This window comes from Taeniopygia guttata, chromosome 4 (assembly GCF_048771995.1).
Source record: "Taeniopygia guttata chromosome 4, bTaeGut7.mat, whole genome shotgun sequence".
In the NCBI taxonomy this organism is placed as follows: Eukaryota; Metazoa; Chordata; class Aves; order Passeriformes; family Estrildidae; genus Taeniopygia; species Taeniopygia guttata.
In genome coordinates this window covers 53,076,992-53,096,436 of record NC_133028.1, presented here as the reverse complement: position 1 = coordinate 53,096,436, position 19,445 = coordinate 53,076,992, and the positions used below count along the sequence as shown (strand labels likewise).

The following is a 19,445-nucleotide window of genomic DNA, read 5'->3' as shown; positions in this document are numbered from 1 at the left end:
ACTTGTTTTGGGTTTCTTTTCTCATTTTGTTTCCTGTGCAAGCACTTTTTCAAAAAATGAACGAGAAGATTAGTAGTCAGGAGATGAAACTGACTTTTCTGCAGAAGAAGGTTGACAGCATTGCTGCTGCGATGAATGATGTGAGCAAGATGCTTTCTTCTCTGGAAGGCAAAATCAATGAAGATAAGGGCAGAGACTTCCAGTCTTTTCTAAAAGGTAAGAAAAATAAATTAATGTAATCACTCACCCTGTTAGAAGTGCCAGGGAAAAAAAAAAAAGAAAGCTAAAAAACTTCATAGACTGTTCTATTTTATTACTCAACACTTGTTGGGAGAACTAATTTTTAAAATTTCATTTCATAAGAGAGGAATTTGTTTATTTTAACTTTCACTATGGTGTCTTTCATAATGACAAAAAATTTATATTCTTGGGTGCTTCATCATCTACATGGCAGCTTAAGCCACTATCAAGGCATTTTCATTTACTTAAAGTATCTGCAAATATTCTTATGTCTGTTTTTGTTTATCTGGCAGCTGCTAAAAAATATAATATTTGTTTTCCTACCAAGTCTAACAAATCTTCTATAATACATAATTCACACACACAGGGCAAACTAAGAAATTCTGTGGTGGTTGTGTTTATAATACAGCAAACATTCTGCTGAATAATTTGTCCCTGATTGTATTAGGCTATCTTTGATAAACACCTGTACTCATGTTTAGTATATGAGAAAGACATAGCTAGAGATCAGGAGCTTGGGTAGTTCCTCACCAGCAGAATTATGCATCCATTTTTTGTGAATCCTGCAGCAAGATCTGTGTGTTACCCAGCTGAAAGTGCTGTTTAACAAGTACTGTTTTACTTCTGACTGAAACTTTCATTTCCTCAATGAGCAACATTTTTCTTATTTTTCAAGAATATTTCCCAAACCGTATTTTACGCTTAAGAATCCAGATAACTTTTCTACTATTTAAAAATAGAGCAGAGGTTCTGGAGCTCCTTACATTGAGATAAAACTGAACAAAACAATAAGTGGTTTTGTATCTCGCTCAGATTTCCAAGTTGGGTCCCATTTCTTGTATTTTCAGTCCTCTGTCTCCTGAGCTGCTCCTGCCACATGCTAGATGGCTCTCTTGTATGCAAGTTCATTTCATCTCTTGATCGGTGACCTGCTTTCACCCCTCCACATATTGCTAGATGGCATTCTTGACCTTTAGGTGCACATTTAATCTGTCTTTGAATATTTTCTATTTCTCTTCTGCTTTCTCCTCATTCTTTTTTTTTTTTTTTTTTTTTTTTCTATTTCTCTTGTTCTAGCTGTCATTTTCATGCTAGTCTAAGAGATGTTTTTCAGCATCCTGTGTTTCTGCTTTGGCACTCCTTGTGTTTCAGGGTCTAAGTCTTAATTAAAATCTGCTGTCCAAAACCCTCCTTCTTTGAAAATGCACTTCAAGCCTCTATTGGTTTTGCTTGTAATGCTTTATATTATACCTGCTCAGAAAAAAATCTCCTGCTGATGTCCCTCTTTTTGATTTATATTCTCAATCTATCTCCTAATCAACTAAATATAGCACCAATGAAAAAGATGCCATCAACTACATTATTTGGCTCTAATTATGAGCATTCCAACACAGGTTATTCTTGGCTTCTAAACAGGTAAACAGCAGGAATGAGGAAAGGAGGGGAGAAAGAAAAGGTTGGTGTGTCTGTTGGCTTCTATGTGCAATGACAAATGGCAAGTGCAGTTTCTGCGCAGGAAATATCAGTCAGTTGCAAATGCATAAAGTAGCTGTACCTGAAAGGATCTCCCATACTATCCACTATAACACTGGACATTGTACTTTGCTGCAAATTACTCTTAGAATCTCACCTGAAGCAAACCACAACTCTCCCAGAACCACTACCATCCTGAAGTAATCTGCTTTTGAAGCACAGCCAAGTCTGTACTTGCTTTATGCTATTCAGGCATTTTCCTACTTCACCTACTTTTCAATTTTCTTCCTCTGGTGCCAGGTCCTTTTCTCACAGTCCATACATGGCCTTCTTTCTTATCACAGAAGTTTTAATGTTCTGCCCAGCTTTGTATCAAGGTTTGTTAGGAGTGAGGTCTGATTCTGTGACAAAAGAACTCATTACAGTTTAAAAAGTCTTTAATTCTTGGTTTAATCTATGACTTCAGTGACACAAACATGTCATCTGCTGACAGAGGGCAACACTCACTGGAGTAACTGATATACTCCTCTGTTTAGTTAATGAAACCTGTTGTGCATTTTAAAAATTGCTTTCAGTACTCAGGAAGCTGTTCCCATTTGTTACTTAGGGAAAATAACTTTGTGCTCTTTTTAATATTAAAAAGATTATTTTCTTCCTCCTTTAACTCCATTTAACACATACCTTTCCTCTTCATTATTAAAATGTACACTCCTTTCAAAATGAACTCAATAATGGAGTGTTAATCACTTCCAAGTCAGAAATGTCATTTGCACCTGCACATATAACCTTAATCCAGTCTCCTGTGTAAATAAATTTATTTTGCTCATTATTCTTCAAGTAATTGAAACTGCAAAGAGAGTATATGTTGACACAGAGTAATAAAACCCTTTGGTTTTCAACCAGGAAGCTAAAATTAAAATTTATAATCTCATAAAAAGTGCAAGAGATCTTTAACGTTCAGAGGTAGTTTGGACCTTTCTGTTTCAAAATGAGCAACAGAGAAATTGAGTTACATCCATGAGTGCGCACATGTATTTGCAGCTCAAGCTTAACAATATACCCAGTTGTCACCAAGTTTGGGTCAGGTCTTTGTGTGCACAAGTGTGCTCCCACAGCCCCTGCTGCACTTTGTTTGCATTGACATAACATGTCAATGGTAAATGCAGTGAACAACATCACCAAACTTCAGAAACAGCCAAAACCAGTTATAAAGAAACCCTCTCCAGCAAAAAAAGCTACCCAGTTGTCCTAGCCATAAAGCAGGGTAGAGAGAAATCCAAAGCTGTCTGGTTTAACAGGCTTCACACTCCCCTGGTAAGGGGGACACCTGAAAAGCAGAGCTGAGCTCCATATTGCGCTCACTATCCAACTTCATGGAGCTGGAATAGCAGAGAGTGAGGCTGGCACCTTCTTGGCTGTCACAGAAAGAAAAGGTCGGTATAGACCCTCTGGAATGCCTCTCACAGATAAATGGTCTGTTATCAAGATTTGTTGCTGAGATGAACAAATTTAATTGATTTCTCACAGAAAGTTTAGAGTAACCCTGGTTCTTTCCACAGCCATTAAATTTTTCTTCACAACTCATTGTGTCTCTGGGAGCACAGAATACTTTTCACCATCAGAAAGTAACCTGACTAAATCATCCCTTGGAATGGTTTTTCAACATGTCAGTTTTTAAACTTGGCTTATATGTCGGCCTTTTCTCTCAGCTGCCAGGACACCTTTATTCTCAGATATTTCAGTGTGCACATACATGTGCCTATTCATGTACATGCATCTGGCTAGTCATTGACTTGCTCTTTAGGTAGTTAAAAGGAAGATAAAGGTAATCTCAGTATTATCACTGTTGTTTATTATACTTTATGTAAAATTGCTGGGACATTTGGGACCTCAGATGACAATAATGAAGTTTAATTCTTAGGAAGCTTCATGCTGGATTTCTGATGTGGCTCTTTCCTGAGCTAGTAAACTTGGGCCTGATTTCCTGATGCTTTACTGCATTTGCTGAGAATGTGCCTTCAAATAAGTTTTGAAGACATGCCTCAGTGTTTTAGAGATGAAGAAATAAATTCCAGGCTGTAGAATTAATTGAAAATCAAATGGAAGAAGGAAACAGATAATTTCTGCCTTTATCAATACAGTTTTAATCAGAGAACCTGTGGTCATTGAGGCATTGTAGAGGTTGAAGAGTTTAATCATTATATCACAGTCTGGCTGCAAATGTTCATAGGGTTTATGAAAATTGTGCAAAGAATGCTTCAGTGTTTTAGTTAGACAGAGGAGCTACTTTTGAAGAATAAATTAATTACATTTCTTCTATTCTCACACCAGAGCAGAACTACTGCTCTAATTGATCGAAATATGTTATGCAAAACTCTTTTATGCCTGTCTTGATCTCTCTAAGGCTATATAGGAAACCTATTTTCACAGAATTCACACATTCACTTCTGCTTAGTGCTTTTCAGAATCAGAATTCCTAGGAGCTATTTAAGGAGTTGTAGTTTGAAAGACTTAAAGTTTCTACATTTAAAATGCCTGCATCTTGCAGCAGTTGTTATGTTACTAACGTTAGCTATTCAACAAGGCTATTTTTTAAATTTTGCTTCTTTCTCAAAATAGTGTGTTGTTTCATCATCTAGTACATGCGATACAGTAGGAAGGTAATAATCTCTGCTTTCAATTTTTGATCATAATCTTGTAAAGCAGTATGTTTGTTTGTTTGTTTTTGCCTTACTTTCCTAGTGGAGAAAGGATACATAATTTTTATGAGCAAGCCACAGAAGCACACAGACCTCTCCCTTTCAGTGCTCATAAACAGCTTAGGTAAGACGTCAAAGCTGGTACTACTTGTAGAGTTTGAGTTTGTCCTTTCAAAATACTAGCAAAAGTCCCACTGGCTTCAGTTGAAACAGGGATGAATCCTCAAACATTATAGCTATATATAAACTCTAAGGATCCTCTACATTTTTCAGCTATACATTTTACTTTGTATGTAGGTAAATTGGGGCAGGGATGTGTGTTTCACCTCTGTGCAGTGCTGTGTTGACCCATATTGTGGGAAAAACTTGGATTTTATTAACATGGTTGACTTGATTGTTTCCATATTTCTCCTTTCCCCCAAAGGTCTCAAATCCAGAAGTATCAATGACTTAATTAAAGATGTAGTCGGAGAACACTTTCAAGTATTTCAAGGTGAAATGCAGGAGAGCATGGCTCAAATTTTCAAGACCATGTCTAGCATGTCAGGTGACCTTGAAAATACAAAAGAATTAGTCAAACATCTGAATGAAACCCAGAATAAATTTGCTCAGGAGAAAGATAGTGGGCCAACAGTGCTTGACATGCTGGAGCTGAAGAGTCATGTGGTGCAGATGAGAGAGGAAATGGCCCTCACTTGTGAGAAGCCTGTGAAAGCTTTACAAGAAAAGCAGAAGTCCTTGGAAGTTAACTTGGACCATCAGCAGTCAATAAGTGTAATTTATTATCAATCTTTAAATAGGACCCTTACTGAAATGAGAGATGCTCATGAACAACTGTTAACAGCTGAGCAGTCTTCAAGACAAAACCTCCCCTCTGCAGATCAAATCGTGGAGTACAATGTTACAGAGTACATGATCACACTGCATGAGAAAGTAAAGAGACAAGGCATGATGGTGCTGGAGATCTATGATGACTTAAGAGTGCAAGATAGCAAGATCAGCAATCTCAGTGTTGCGCTGGAAATTCAGAGAGGCTCTGTTCTGGGGGTCTGTGATGACATGTTGTCAGAGAGCAGGACAGATTTCCAAGCACAGCTGGCAGCAGTCCGAGAGAGTGTGAGTGTGCTAAATAAGAGCCTCTCTGATATGCTCCTTCCATTGGGCAATAAGATGGACAGAATGAATGAGCAAATTAATGACTTGTGCTATGATATGGAGATCCTACAGCCCTTGATTGAACAAGGGGTACCTTTTAGTCTAACTTCAGAGTATGAGCAACAAATCCAAGTTAAAGAATTGAAAGAGAAACTTGGAAACCTCACTGTTGTCATTGACGGAATGAGTTCTGCAATGAAGGAACTTTTCAAAGCTCAGGAAGGACTTAAAAATGAATCTCAGGCTTATCAGGAACTGTTTGAGAGTCATGTTAATGAATGTTCCATGGAAATAGAGGATGGATTAAACAAGACCATGATAGTAGTAAACAGTGCTATTGATTCTATTCAAGATAATTATGTACTGAAAGACATGCTACATGCTCTAAGAAATGAGACTGAAGTTTGCTGTGGCAGAACTGAGGAACTCGACAGCCTCCTAGCTTTTATTCCCCAGTTCCAACAGTTGAATGAATCCCTTCAGTCACTGCTTTATGACAAGAGATACAAAATTAATTCACAAGTAGCACCATCTGTTTCTGATCTTCCTTACAAGGAGTCTGTACTCCTTGACAAAAGTATCCTCCACAATTTTAGTAGAGTTTTCTCGATTTTAAATGATACATCATCAAAAGTGGAAAAGCAGCAGCAAGATATCAACCGCCTGGAAGAAAAACTATTTGACTCTGTGGAGGGTTCAAAGGACCATGAGGTTCGCCTTCTGAATGTAGAGTCAAAAATTTCCAAGTTTTTGGCAAACAATTGTGTCTCTCTAAAAAATACCAAAGCTGCCTCAACAGAGAAAGAACACGTGGTCTCACTTCAGCTCCAGGCACTGAGTTCCAGGATCAAGGCCCTGGAAGCCAAGTCAATCCGTTTCTCAAACGTCATTCCACTTGTGAACAAGACTGCTCATGAGGCTTGGGTGCTGTGCCAGGACACCAACAAGAGCATCCAGAAGGTGAACGCGAGCATCCCTGTGCTAATTAAATTGGCTCAGCCAGATATACCCCTGCTGCAGAGAGGCCTCAAGGAGCTCATTGAATCTGTGCTTGAAGTAAAAGCAGGAACTATTTTGACAAATTTAACTCAGCATGTTGACATGTCAATGGTAAATGCAGTGAACAACATCACCAAACTTCAGAAACAGCCAAAACCAGTTATAAAGAAACCCTCTCCAGCAAAAAAAGTGTCAGGAAATGCCACCACGAGCCTGGCAAGCCGAAGCCAGAGAAACACAGATAATGCAATAGATCCAGGTAATGCATTTTACTCTACTAAAAATCTAGGTATATTTTATAAAGATAATGATGTGATTATGATTGTGATGAACTGGGTGGCAGAACTTGACTGAGAATAAAAAGTTTAAAGATGGCTGTAAAGAGCGTTTCAGAGATGAGTCTCTTGCTTACAATAGAATTAATTTTGCTTATGAGATGTTGTACTCAATTTAACTTAATAAATCCCTGTCTGATCAGTTTAAGAGATATATATATGCACACACACTCAGCTGAGAACCTGACCTTTGAAAAGTTAGTTTTGATAAAATCTAAAGAACAAGAATTTTATGCCTGCATCTCAATTAGCAATTTCAGTAGAAAAAAAATGTATGCAAGCTGGGAGAGAAAGATGGATCAGTACTTTGCAGTGTCATCAGGGATGAAAGGTATCAAAAACCTGAAGCAAGGGAACAAAAATTACTGTAATGAGGCTTTTGCTGGCTCCTTCAGGACTTCATTGAGAAGTGCAGTGACAGAAGTGTGTTCCTGAAAAAGCAGGCATCCAGCCAGTAAAGTAAATTTGGCTCTAGTCCACCTGGAGAGCAGCTCAGCTAAGCAGGAGCTGCCATTCTTAAAATGGAAATTTTGAGTGTGATCTGCTTCTGAACTTAAATTCAAATGCCATCATGTGAAATGAGTTATGAATGAATTCAGAGGTGTATAAACTCTTGAGCTGTGACTTCTGCAATCATACTTGAGTGAAAATGACAAGCACAAGATAATATTTTATGGAAATATAATTTCTGGCGCAATACAGAAAATGAAGAGTGGATGAGTGACTTGAAATACTGAGATTATTCTAATTCATATTAAAATTAAGATTTCTTAATAACAGAGTCACGTCCCGATACTCTTGAAGATCCAGACCTGAATATTTTCTGTAAAATGCTCTTACACTTTGTAACATTTCTAAACCAATATTTTGTCCCTATTGCAAGCAGATGTAGAGGTAGTAACAACTATTACTCTTGTTCATGTTCTAAGGCCACGGGCAATTTCCTTTTGACTTTCCATGTTTTTTTCCTTCATTTTTACTTTAACTATTCATCCCTTCCCATCCTAGAGATAGTATTTCTCAATGATCAATGGAAAGGATCCTTTTTAATGCCATAATCCCATGAGTAGCTTGGTTTCTGACCAAAGTCATCCCCATTGATGGATTTCAGTCCTTGGTTATCTATTCAGTTAGAGAGAGGACACAGCTACTAGAGGAGGCAATCACACTTAAAAATGCACAAAGTAATTTGAACATTTTGCTATTCAAAATTGCAATTCTGCCTTAGTTATTTTTTGTTTATGTCTGTTACTGGCACTGCACAGGATGGAAATTCAAAATCTTTGTTCAAAATTGAAATTAAGAGAAAATGAGAGTTATCTTTGATCCTTCCCATACCATGTACTTTGTTGGAAAGTATCACTAGTGCTACCTGCCTGGAGCATTGGAAGATGCCACCTGCTCTGGTTTTAACTCCATATTGATGAATTAATATCTTTCCCATTTATTATTTATATTCAATTTTAACAAATAACTTGCTTGATGGCATTGGTTATATGCTCAATTGCAGAAAGTGCAGTTCTTTGCAGATGTGAATAAGCCTTGTTTTTATATGATGTTTCTACATAGTAATGTTTATGCTGACTTTTCCATTGGTAATGAGATTTTGTACTTAACAAATTTCATGCCTAGCAAAGCCACACATTATATTTCTGTAAGTTAAAGAAGTAAGACCATTACCCTAATTAACAAATATCCATCTTCTTCCTGAGTGGATTTTATTTCTCTATGAAAGCTTTTTCTTGCAAGTTCTAGGACACCACCGGAGATTTATGCTGCCTTCACTAAAATTTCTAGAAGAAATTCTAAGGCATAACTGGCTAATTATAAAATTTATTTAATCTTAGATTGCCTTTTAAAACCTAAAAAAAAAAAATTATTCTAGAAAGAGTTGAATGACCATTTCCATTGACTCCAGTATGTTCAATATTTGAACTACTCTAACAGATTAGAGGTTTAACTGGCTTTAATGTGTTCAGCATTTGACCCTGAGGTAATACTTTTTAAGGTAATTAGTTGAAATCAGAAGAAAACAATGTGAGTTGGCATTGCATACGCAGGCACATAAAACTTTGCAGACTTCCCAAATTGTGGAATTAAACCTAAGAAAAGTTCTATTTCAAATAGAGGCTTCATTAACTGTATGAGGGGTGAAAGCACCAACACTTCACCTGACAGGGTCTGTAACAGCAAACCAGGATGTATAAAAAAGTGATTGTCTTAAGACAGCTTCAATATCTAAGAGGAGATGACAACATTAAAAGATATATTTTTTTAATATGCATATATGCACACACACTAATTGGTCTTGAGTTTGGGTTGTGACTGATCCTACTTTGCAGTGCACTGTTATCCTGCAGAAATGAGTGATGCAGTGTGAGGGCAGTTTAGCACAGTTCCCATTTTCCTGTTGCTATTAGTGCTGCTCCCTAGGGAATCTAGAGACTGCTGTGTTTTCCAAATGTGAATGTACTCTCTTGATGCATGTGTTGTATTGGTTGTGGGTTGTGCTTTATTCAGATTATGCCAACCTCCCATCAACATGAATAACTGAGAGTCAAGCTGTGTTATATTTATGCATTTAAAACAGTGCACCTGTGTGAGAGGCAATTTCAATTCATTCTCACTTTCTTTGTGTCGTACTTCTGATTTTGTTTTCACAAGATTTCTAATTCCTAACAGAAGTGCAAGCTTCCATTGTTGCTTTATCATTCAAGCCTGAAGTTCAAGTGAAATATTAACCTATTCAAATGCTTTCCATCTTGTGTTTTAATTGCACGAATGAGATGGTTATTCCAGTTCAGCTTGGTGACATACACTTCAAATTTGCATATTTACTCTTTAGACTAATGGGTTGATGAAGCTGTTGTATTGTTTTTAATTTGGTGAGCCTGAAATCATCACACAGGAATAATTAGACACCTCTGCTTAATAGAGAAACAGTGTTGCTAGAGGCCAAGTAGCTCAGACTGGCCCTGATACTCTGCTCCACCCAAAACTGGAGGGCACAGGCCTCTCCTCCTTTCTTTTTACCCACTATCAGCCAGAGGGTGCTAAGACAGAGGTGATTAATAACCAGGCTGGCAACCAGTTTGACCTTGTGTGAGCAGGGTGGTTTAGTAGATCCCCAGGCTCCTCCAGTCTCCTAGGGCTTCCTGAGAAGCAGGTACTGATAACTGAATACTGAGAATATGTTTTTAGGTTACCTCCTGGTCAGAAGAATTTCCAAGCCGAACTACTGGAGTCAATCTTTTCCATAAGGAGACCATTAAATTGCTGAGTATTTGTTTTGCTTCTAAAAAACCCAGGGTAGATACTGAGAGAGCTTCATTATTTGTTTGAGATTTGTTTGCACAGCACTGGCAGTTTATTTCCCAAAAGAGCTTCTGGCTGTCTGCCTTCCTAAAGAGTAGCAAAACTGAGCATTAACTGGCTCTCCTCATTACTACCGTACCAAGTGTAATTAGCAACTACAGTTTATTGTCTGCTAATAATAGTGACAATTTAAGCCTTTCATTTATAGTCTCTCTCTTTTGCTCATCTACACTACTAAATTGTGAAACATTAATTAACAATAAAATATTTGTTTTTATAGAAGATCTGTTCCTAATCTGAACCCTCTTGTATCTTTACTCCAAGGAGATAAATTCAGATATAATGTCTCAGGATACTCTTTGTGAGAAAAGAGAAAATACTGGGCAGAGGAACAGCCTCAGTCAGAATGACAGCAGAATGATACTATTGTAGCATTGTTACATGGAGATTATTGGCACAGTGGAGATCTGCAGAATTTGCCTCTTGCTCTGAAAATCCTAATTTGACTCAAACCCCACACAACTTCTCCAATTCTAGCAAATGGAGGAGCTTCCCAGTTGCTGTTAGGCAGTGCTTCACAGAGAAGGTTAATTTAATGTAGATAAAGCCATGTCTGGATTTGAATTAACTCCAAGGTTAAGTTCGGGCAGAATCACCCCACAGCAGACTTCCAAAATGCGAGTCTCAATCTCATTATCATTTCCTTTTAGTGATCTTTTTCCTGTTTCTTGGGTTTCCTGCTTGCTTATGATAAGTAGAGGCCAATTAGCAGAGAGACTGCTGTGTTCTTGCAGCAAGATTTTGTATTTTGGGAGTAGGATACAGTCAGCACAATCAGCTGTTTTCCTTCCTTTTCTGCTTTCCTTTGGTACTTGGTAAATATCAGAGAAATGATGTGGGTGCTTGGTAAATGTGAGTGAAAAATTACTTCAATGAAGGATGTAGCAAATTATTATCTGAGAAGCAAACCATTATTTTCTCATGTCCAGTTGCCTGTGCTGTGACCCCAGTCATGACAGTCCTAAATTGCTTTATTTCAGGCATTACCGAATAGACATTATTTTCTGTGAAAAAAAAAAGACTGATGTGTTTATAAATCCATATGCTATATCAGAGCAAATTTAAGTGTTGCTGTACAATGTGCCTCAGCATTCTGCTCACTGCACTAAAATATCACACAGAAACAGTTTGCCTTAATGCAGCAGTCTGAAATATCTGGTCGGGAAAATGAAGATAACACTGAAATGACTGAAATATCTATGTGAAATCCAGGTCAGCATTTTCCTGGCAATAACTAGATGCTTTTATGCAAAACTTTTTCAGTTCTGACCTGCCAACCTAGATTTACCACAACAGAACTGTGGGGAGTTCTCTTTCCAGAGTTCTGCTGGTAATTCCTGGCAAAGAAAAGGGTTGTTTTCTAAAACATCTGACTTTTATTTGACCAAAGCAAGAGAAAACAAAAACATGTGGTTTGGGAATGCTTTGTGTTGAGAATTTTTCATAGCAAATTTTTTTTTATGTGACCTGGATTTTCTTCCTGTAAAACACTGCTATGACTACACATTATTCAATTACACTCAGTAATTACTGTCTCAGAGCTCAGCAACACTGGCCTCACAGATTTCTCTGTATTGGCTGAGTTTAATTTGGCCAGCTCATACCTAACTGGCAACAGAGGCAAGGATATCCTCAGTAAGGGTGCTCTGCAAAGCCACCTGTTTAGTATAATTTTTCTTCCTTGCGATCCAAAACTTCTACAACAACCTTGAAAGCTATACTGCAATTAGGGACTTACTTACGGACAAGTACTTGAAGCATTTAGGACCTTACATCACCAGGAGCCTGGCTTTCCTGCAATGTTTGTCACGTGCCTGGGTGAAAAATGTCATAGACAAGACAGTCCAACCTGTACACCAGCAGTACAAAATCTCTTCTGGTACACCCAATGATAAGATGGCTCAGTCCAAAAAGAACAGCCTGATCTAACTTCTTTGGAGGTTCTTCTTTCTTACTGCATGTACCTGACCCTCTGAGGCCAGCAGAACTCAGAATTTACAGGTAATCTTGAATACCTTGGAGGATTGCTGCAGGTATGCTGTGTTCAGATAGACAGGTAGGCTGGAGAGGAACTGCAGTTGGCCTTCACAAAGAACTTCAGCAGAAATTGTGAATTGACAAAGAGCCTTTCCAAAATACTGCATGCTTAGAAAGTGTCACTGTTGTGGTGTTACAACTGAGGCTGTTGGTTTCGCTCCTCTCTTTCGCAGGGCAGTTTTCGGCGTGCGCTGGCTCCCCGTGCCAGAATGGAGGAACCTGTATCCATGACAGGCAGAGTTTTGTCTGTGCCTGCCGCCACCCCTTTGGAGGAGTCAACTGCAGTGTGAAGCTGGTGAACGACAATTCCCTGAGTGTTGGCAAGTACAGAATGTAGCAGTGCAATACAGGATCAGTCCAGGCCTCTGCCTGAGGGCCTAATTACAGAGCATTTGCTGGTCAGAGGTCTCACGTTTCACTTTAATGAGTGACAACTCAAGCAGCAGAGTCCTGTGTTTTGGTGCTGAAGACATCAATCCCCATGGGTGACTCGTGATCTTTTTTCTTAATATGACCAGATGATGGGATTAAATTGGTTTGGGACCTGTGATAATAGCTGGAAAGCTCCCTGATGAAATGTGCAGAGTGGGAGGGTGTGCAGTAGGTGTATTTGAACACAATGTCATGGATTTTGAAGGGGGGGGGTAAAATCACATCACTGGGAAATACTATCTCCACTGCAGCCATAAATGTTCTATAAATACCAATAACTACGAGAATGTGTGGGGCTGTGCCCTCAAGGAGTCATTTTAGGCCTGCCTCTGGCTTCCATCAGCAAAGGATGCAGCCCTTGAAAGATTTAAAAGAAAAAAAAAAGTGAAAATTATGCTTATTCAGCATAATAAATACAATAAATAATTTACACCCAAGCCACATGGAATGTGAATTTTATGCATCTTGCATCTTTCAGCAGTCATTTGGCTGATTTTTTCTCATGACAGCATATGACTAGTGAAAGAAATTATTTGTACAGAAGCAGGGAATGATAGTGTACAGGCTCAGCTTGAAGAGAAACCCATATACTTTTATCCCCTCATTTAACATCATAAATGCTAAACCTCCTCACTGTGTGTCTAAGATTTGTGCCAAAAATCTTGGCTTCAGCTCACTTACATGAACAATGAAAGACATCCTGGAGTGGGGAAACTAGGAGTGGGGTGTAGGGTGGAAAGAAATCTCCCTTAATGATAACATAGTACAGACAAACATCAAGTTCCCTTGCTGTTGCTAAATTTTTCTCTGGTGGATACATCTAGCACTAATTCTGAAGAAAATTACTTTTTATGTGATATAAAATGATGTGTTTATACAAGAATACTGTGTTCCAGTTGCTCAAGTTCTATCATCCACAGGATGATGTTACATCAGAAAATCTGCATTTGTTCTTCTGGCTGGTCCAAGTAGCCTTTTTACGATGTAACATCACTAAAAATTTTTCTTTATTTCTTTCCAGATTTTTCAAAAGGATCATACAGATATGCACCTATGGTGGCTTTTTTTGCTTCTCATACATACGGAATGACAACTCCAGGACCCATCAGGTTTAACAATCTGGATGTCAACTACGGCGCCTCATTTGCCCCAGCAACTGGGAAGTTCCATGTTCCATACCTGGGGGTCTATGTTTTTGAATATACCATTGAATCATTCAGCCCACGTGCCTCTGGCTATCTGGTCATTGATGGAATAGACAAACTCACTTTTCAGGCTGAGAATATTAATAACAACAAGTACACAGACAGAATAATTACTGGAAATGCTTTATTAGAGTTAAATTACGGTCAGGAAGTCTGGCTCAGACTGGCAACTGGCTCTATACCAGCCAAGTATCCACCAGTAACTACATTCAGTGGTTACTTGTTGTATCGTACCTAAGTCAGTCCTAAATGTGAGCTGTTAGTCAAATGAAGCAAACTGCAGGTAAATTCAGCTTTGCATTTAAATACTTTGCTTCTTTAGCTGCACTAAGCTTCCCATGTAATGGCTTTTCTAGCGCCGAGCCTCCAAGATGTTCTTTGGTTGTAGCCACATGCACAACCCCAAGGAGTCCACAGGTTGGAGATGGGGGAAGACAAAGCATCTTCCTCATATTAATGTGGCTGGGAAGCAGAAATCTAGTGCTGTTCTGCTGTGACCTTGCATAGACATACTTACACAAGATTGCTGGGAATCACTTCTCAAGAGAAAGCTCGATTTGATCATCCTTTACACCCTGACTTCAAATCAAAAGTGATGGATAGATTTTGATGACTCAGAGGCTGGATTACTACTTAGCTCATTGAATCAATTGATAATCATGTGTATATATTAAGTTCATTTAAAAAATATATTTCTTTTCCATTTAACCTACCATTATTCACTGCATACTTTGATATGGCGATATTTGATTCATTATTTTTAATGTAACCAGTATGAGATAAACTAGGTCTTTTGATCTGGCAGAAAAAAAAAAAAAGAGGAAGACATTCAGATTAGAAATAAGGTATTTTTTGCAGTTTAATTAGTCATAGGATAAACCACAAATGCATTTGGTGGATTCTCTCTGCTGCTTGGAATATTTAAACCACAGCTGGACTTTCCTTGGGTGATAGGTTTTAAGCAAACATTGTTATATTGGCTTCACACTGATTAATTTTAGCATTTGACCTATAAAGTACACAAGATTAAATTATATAACCAAAGTATTTTCTAAGTTTGAGTTCTAGAAGTCTATGATACCATTTGTTTCTGCATTATATTCACTAATTACTGAGGCAAGATGAAATTAGCTTCAGTCTGCACATGATCTTTCAATCCAATAAAGAAATATTTTTAATTGCTGCCTGGCTGCCTGAAAAAAAACCTTCCAGGTTTTTATTCTCATTCTTTGCAAAGTCGCAGACTGCTACAGTTTCTTGATATCCTGTCCCCTAGTGTGACTGGCCAGGTTTGTTTATGTTTATTGCCTCTGTTAATGATATTTGACCAGGTTTTTCTGTGTCTCTGTGTTTGTCTCACTCCCTTTTCTTTAAAGCTGAAAAAATCTAGCTATGATCTATGCCAATCTATTGAAGCACAGAGTGTTTTGGAGCTCCCTGAATTATTTTATTTTCCACCATCAGGAACTTTTCTTGAAAACACATGGGAATCTTCAAGTCTCTTCTTAGTTTACATAGTGTACCTTACAAAATCTTAAGATGAATGTCCATGAAATGACTGAATTCTTGCCGTGCTGTATGTGGATAAGAGAATCCACAATATTTTCCCTCAGATGCATAAATGTGCATTTTGTTGTTCCAAACAGAAATGAGCATTCCCCACCAGAAGCAGAGGTGCTGGAGCATGTCCATGGGCATGTGCCTCTGGGTGCTGGCTACCTGAACTACAAAAACATGCAGCACCCATTAGCATACCTCCAACTTCAGGGGCATCTTATCATGGCTTGTGGTTAAGGACAGCAGTTAAGAATTCATGAAAGTTTTCAATCCAAACCTGGTTTGTTTTTTTTTGTTGTTGTTGTTGTTGGTTTGTGGTTTTTTTTGAGCTTTTTCTGAGGCCAGAAATACTTTCTTCCCTGTAATTAATGGGTTCTTAATGTACCCTGGACCCTGAATGAGTGTGCTACAGACCTTTCTCCTGTTGCATACCACAGTTTTTCTGTAAACACTCAAATCTTTGATATGACACTAATTCAGCCTACTGTATCACTGAATGTTATCAAATATAGTGAACACAAGCCTCACTCCCTCCTTGTATGATATTGTCATTTTAATGTGCTTAGTCCTCTTTATTCCTGCTGTGATTATGGCTAAATGGCATGAAAAGGACTCTGAAGATGAAATTTAAATGACCCGCCAGAGTCTGCATCTCTGTTTTTAGGTGACTTTCTTTGCTCTTGAAGCCCTTCTCTCTAAATCTTTCAAGGTGGGTTCTCATCTTCACAGGCGCTATTTTCCCCCAGAAATCAGATAATTTCTGTGTCGTTGTACTGGTTTTCTTTCCTCTTTTATCCCCCTTTTTTTTCTCTCCTCTCACAAAGCAACAGATTCATTGGGGTAAAGATTCTGATTAACACCATATATATATGAGTAACATTTAGAACACTAACTTCCCTAATATAAATACGACTGAAACTAATTCTCATTTTACTATTTAAAACATGGGGAAAAATAATATTTTAAAATGATGATAAATGTATGCTTCCCTTTTTATACTGTTTAACAATCCATTCAAATCTTTCTTCAGATATCTTCAAACTAATTATAGTTGGTTTTGTCTATTTTTAAAAACTAAAATGTGGATTGTTCACTGTGAAGGTAGTTTTGTATCAATTGCTGAAGCTTATTTATGGGCTTGTGACTGTACTTGAGCTGGCTCGACTCACAACACAAACCACTGAAAAATAAGTGAGGATCAATAAAATCAGTCAGCCTAACCATTATACAGAGTAGGAAACAATCAGCCTGAAATCCCAGGAGAACATTTTAGGCATCAACCAGGATAGGTGGTTCCTGAGGCACTTTGTCACCCCCCTGTTTTCATCTCCATGTTCTGATTTGCATTCCCTAATGACACCAGGAAGCAAATCTGAATGCTCATCTCTGCCTACAGCCTATTGAGGCACCAAAGCCATCCTGAGCCTTTGTACTTTAGAGTGAACAGTGTTCTCTCTATTTGGGTGACTCAATAACCATGGCAACATTTTGTCTGGTCTGGCTCTGGCAAGCCCATCCAATTTACTCTAGAGTTTGTTTTGTCATTTCCTCACCTATACCAAGGGAGTTACAGCTGAACCCAGCCCCTCACGTGCTTGGGATTCACACTGAGACCAGTGTTTGCTTTTCCTCACGTGCCATTTCTGGCTGCATAGCCAGTACAGCTCCTGCCAAACTTTCCTGCCAACCCAGGCCTGCCTGGGTCTGTCTTGTGGCTATTGCTGTCTGTCCCTACATCTGGGGTGGTTTTGTTCAATTTTTTTTTTTTTCTCTGCAATAATAACATCAACGGTGGCAGCAAGCAGGAGAGAAACCATTATTTCTGAATTCAGGCAGTGACTGAAAGTGGCTATTAGGAGCAACACTGCAGCTAAATCCCACCAAAATCAGTGGGTACCTGGTGATTAAGTACCTTTGGGATAATAAGAGCATTGAGGCAATTACAAAACTGAATCTACCTAGCAGCTCAATTGGGCAGGTGAGTGGGAGAGTGCAAAACAAAATAAGACAGCACACAAACAATTTGGACATTTCCAAAGTACAAAAGTGTACACCATGGCTTTGCACATCAGGTGACTGCTACCTGGCTGCAGAAACAATTGCCTAGTAGCTCCATGCCATTCACGAACCTCTTCAGGCCATCAGATGTATCACACAATTAACAATGTCTAAATTTTTTCAGTTTTTATTTTATTATTCCATACTTCCTTCTATCCTTAACTGACTGCTGGAAAGCCTGAGTCAAATACTCCTGTTCCTGTGCTAGAGCGTTATCAACAGTAGAAGATGGAAATCTTTAATTGATGTGGAATTGTACTAAAGCATCCTGGTGTAATCATATTTTCAGCAGTTCTATAAGAAATACAAATATTTATCACGATTTTATTTTTTTAAATATACAGTAGTTCCATTGCAGTAATTTTCCCTTTGCAAGGCAAAGGCTGCCATTCTCCCCCTTTATATGATGGCCTCGATGGCAATGGAGTTCTCAAGAGTGAGATAAAATAAAACACTGTTCAGATGGGACTCCAGTCAAGAGTGCATGGTAAGAAAGCTTTATCAGCAAGCTGCTTCCTAGCTGAAGTTGCTATAGATATGTTACAACCAACACACTGGCTTGCAATGAACTTTCTCGCTGTTTCCCCACCCTCAGAAATCTGTGGTGGCTGAGAGCTGAAAACAGTCTTCTGAACTCACATGTTACATGTAAACAAACCAATGTGTGTCTGAAAACACTGGTTTCTGTGGCTGCTGTTGGAAATTCTTATCTTAGAAAAAGCAAGTTGCAAACAAAACAGACCATGGCTGTTTACAAACAGTGAGCAAGTACTTCCAGAAAGCTTGCTATTCAAATCTGCAGGAGTTGGGCAATGCCACAAAAATGATCTGAAGTGTCCAGAAGTCCTTTATAAATACTATAAGCTTTCTAAATGTTTTTTGAGCCACTGGAAATCAGTATATCTATCTCACATCCACACAGATATAGTGTGGCGAATAGCAAAGTCAAGAACGATGGCAACTAAAACAAAGTCCTAATATGACAGGCTTTTTAAGATAAAGAATTATCCTCAGCTCTATCTGACGTCTCTGAATTCTCTGCAAATTGCCTTGGAAAGGAAAAAAAAAGTTCAGCCAGCCATTGCTAGGCTACTTATTGGTACTTACTGAAGTGAAAAAACACACGCGAGAAAATTGTATACTATTATTTCCTTTCAAAGAAAGGGCCATTACCAGCTTATTCAAGGAAGAGACAATTTTCAGGCTCAGAATTTAGACACATTCTAGAAGAAAGTAGACTTCAAGTATAGTTTTCATCAATGATTTTTAGGGTCTAAGTTGATCGCTGTTGCCTTGGCCCCAGTACACTATTACAGCATTATTACAGCTTCTTAATACACTATCAGAAATCTTTTAATTCTAGAAAAATAGGAACTGTGCTTACAAAAAAAAAAAAAAAAAAAAAAAAAGGGAGAGAGATTCACTAAGAGTTAAAATGTGGTAAAGGAAACCGGAATGCCATCAGGAATGAATGACAGAATCATTTAGGTTGGAAAAGACCTCTGAGGTCTTTGTGTCCAATCATTGATCACCATCTTGTCAACTAGACCATGGCACTGAGTGGCATGTCCAGTCATTTCCTGAACACTTCCAGGGATGGTGGCTCCACCATCTCCCTGGGCAATCTATTCTAATGTTCCATTAACAAATTCTTCCTGATGCTCAGTCGGAACCTTCCATGGCACAGTTTGAGGCCAAGTCCTCTCATCCTGTCACCAGTTGCCTGGAAGGAGAGGCCAAATGTGCATCAAATACTACTTATTTTGGGCAAAATTGCTAAAGGTTATTCCTTTATATGTAAAATTACTTGTGTGAACTAAACAGAAATATGATGACAGCTTCTAGAGCAAAAGATACAGATCTAGGACCACCCTTCAGTT

General features: G+C 38.4%; 1 protein-coding gene across 1 annotated transcript in view; it reads left to right on the top strand.

The window, feature by feature from the left end:
• The window catches only part of MMRN1 (multimerin 1), a 41,691-nt gene extending 26,559 nt beyond the window's left edge, over nucleotides 1–15,132 (top strand). The window contains exons 5-8 of the mRNA XM_030271722.4: nucleotides 43–216; nucleotides 4,837–6,825; nucleotides 12,487–12,633; nucleotides 13,767–15,132. Coding sequence (XP_030127582.4) covers nucleotides 43–216; nucleotides 4,837–6,825; nucleotides 12,487–12,633; nucleotides 13,767–14,188 — 2,732 coding nt within the window. The 3' untranslated portion in view covers nucleotides 14,189–15,132. The remainder of the gene's footprint in view (nucleotides 1–42; nucleotides 217–4,836; nucleotides 6,826–12,486; nucleotides 12,634–13,766) is intronic.
• The last annotated feature ends 4,313 nt before the right edge of the window (nucleotides 15,133–19,445 follow it).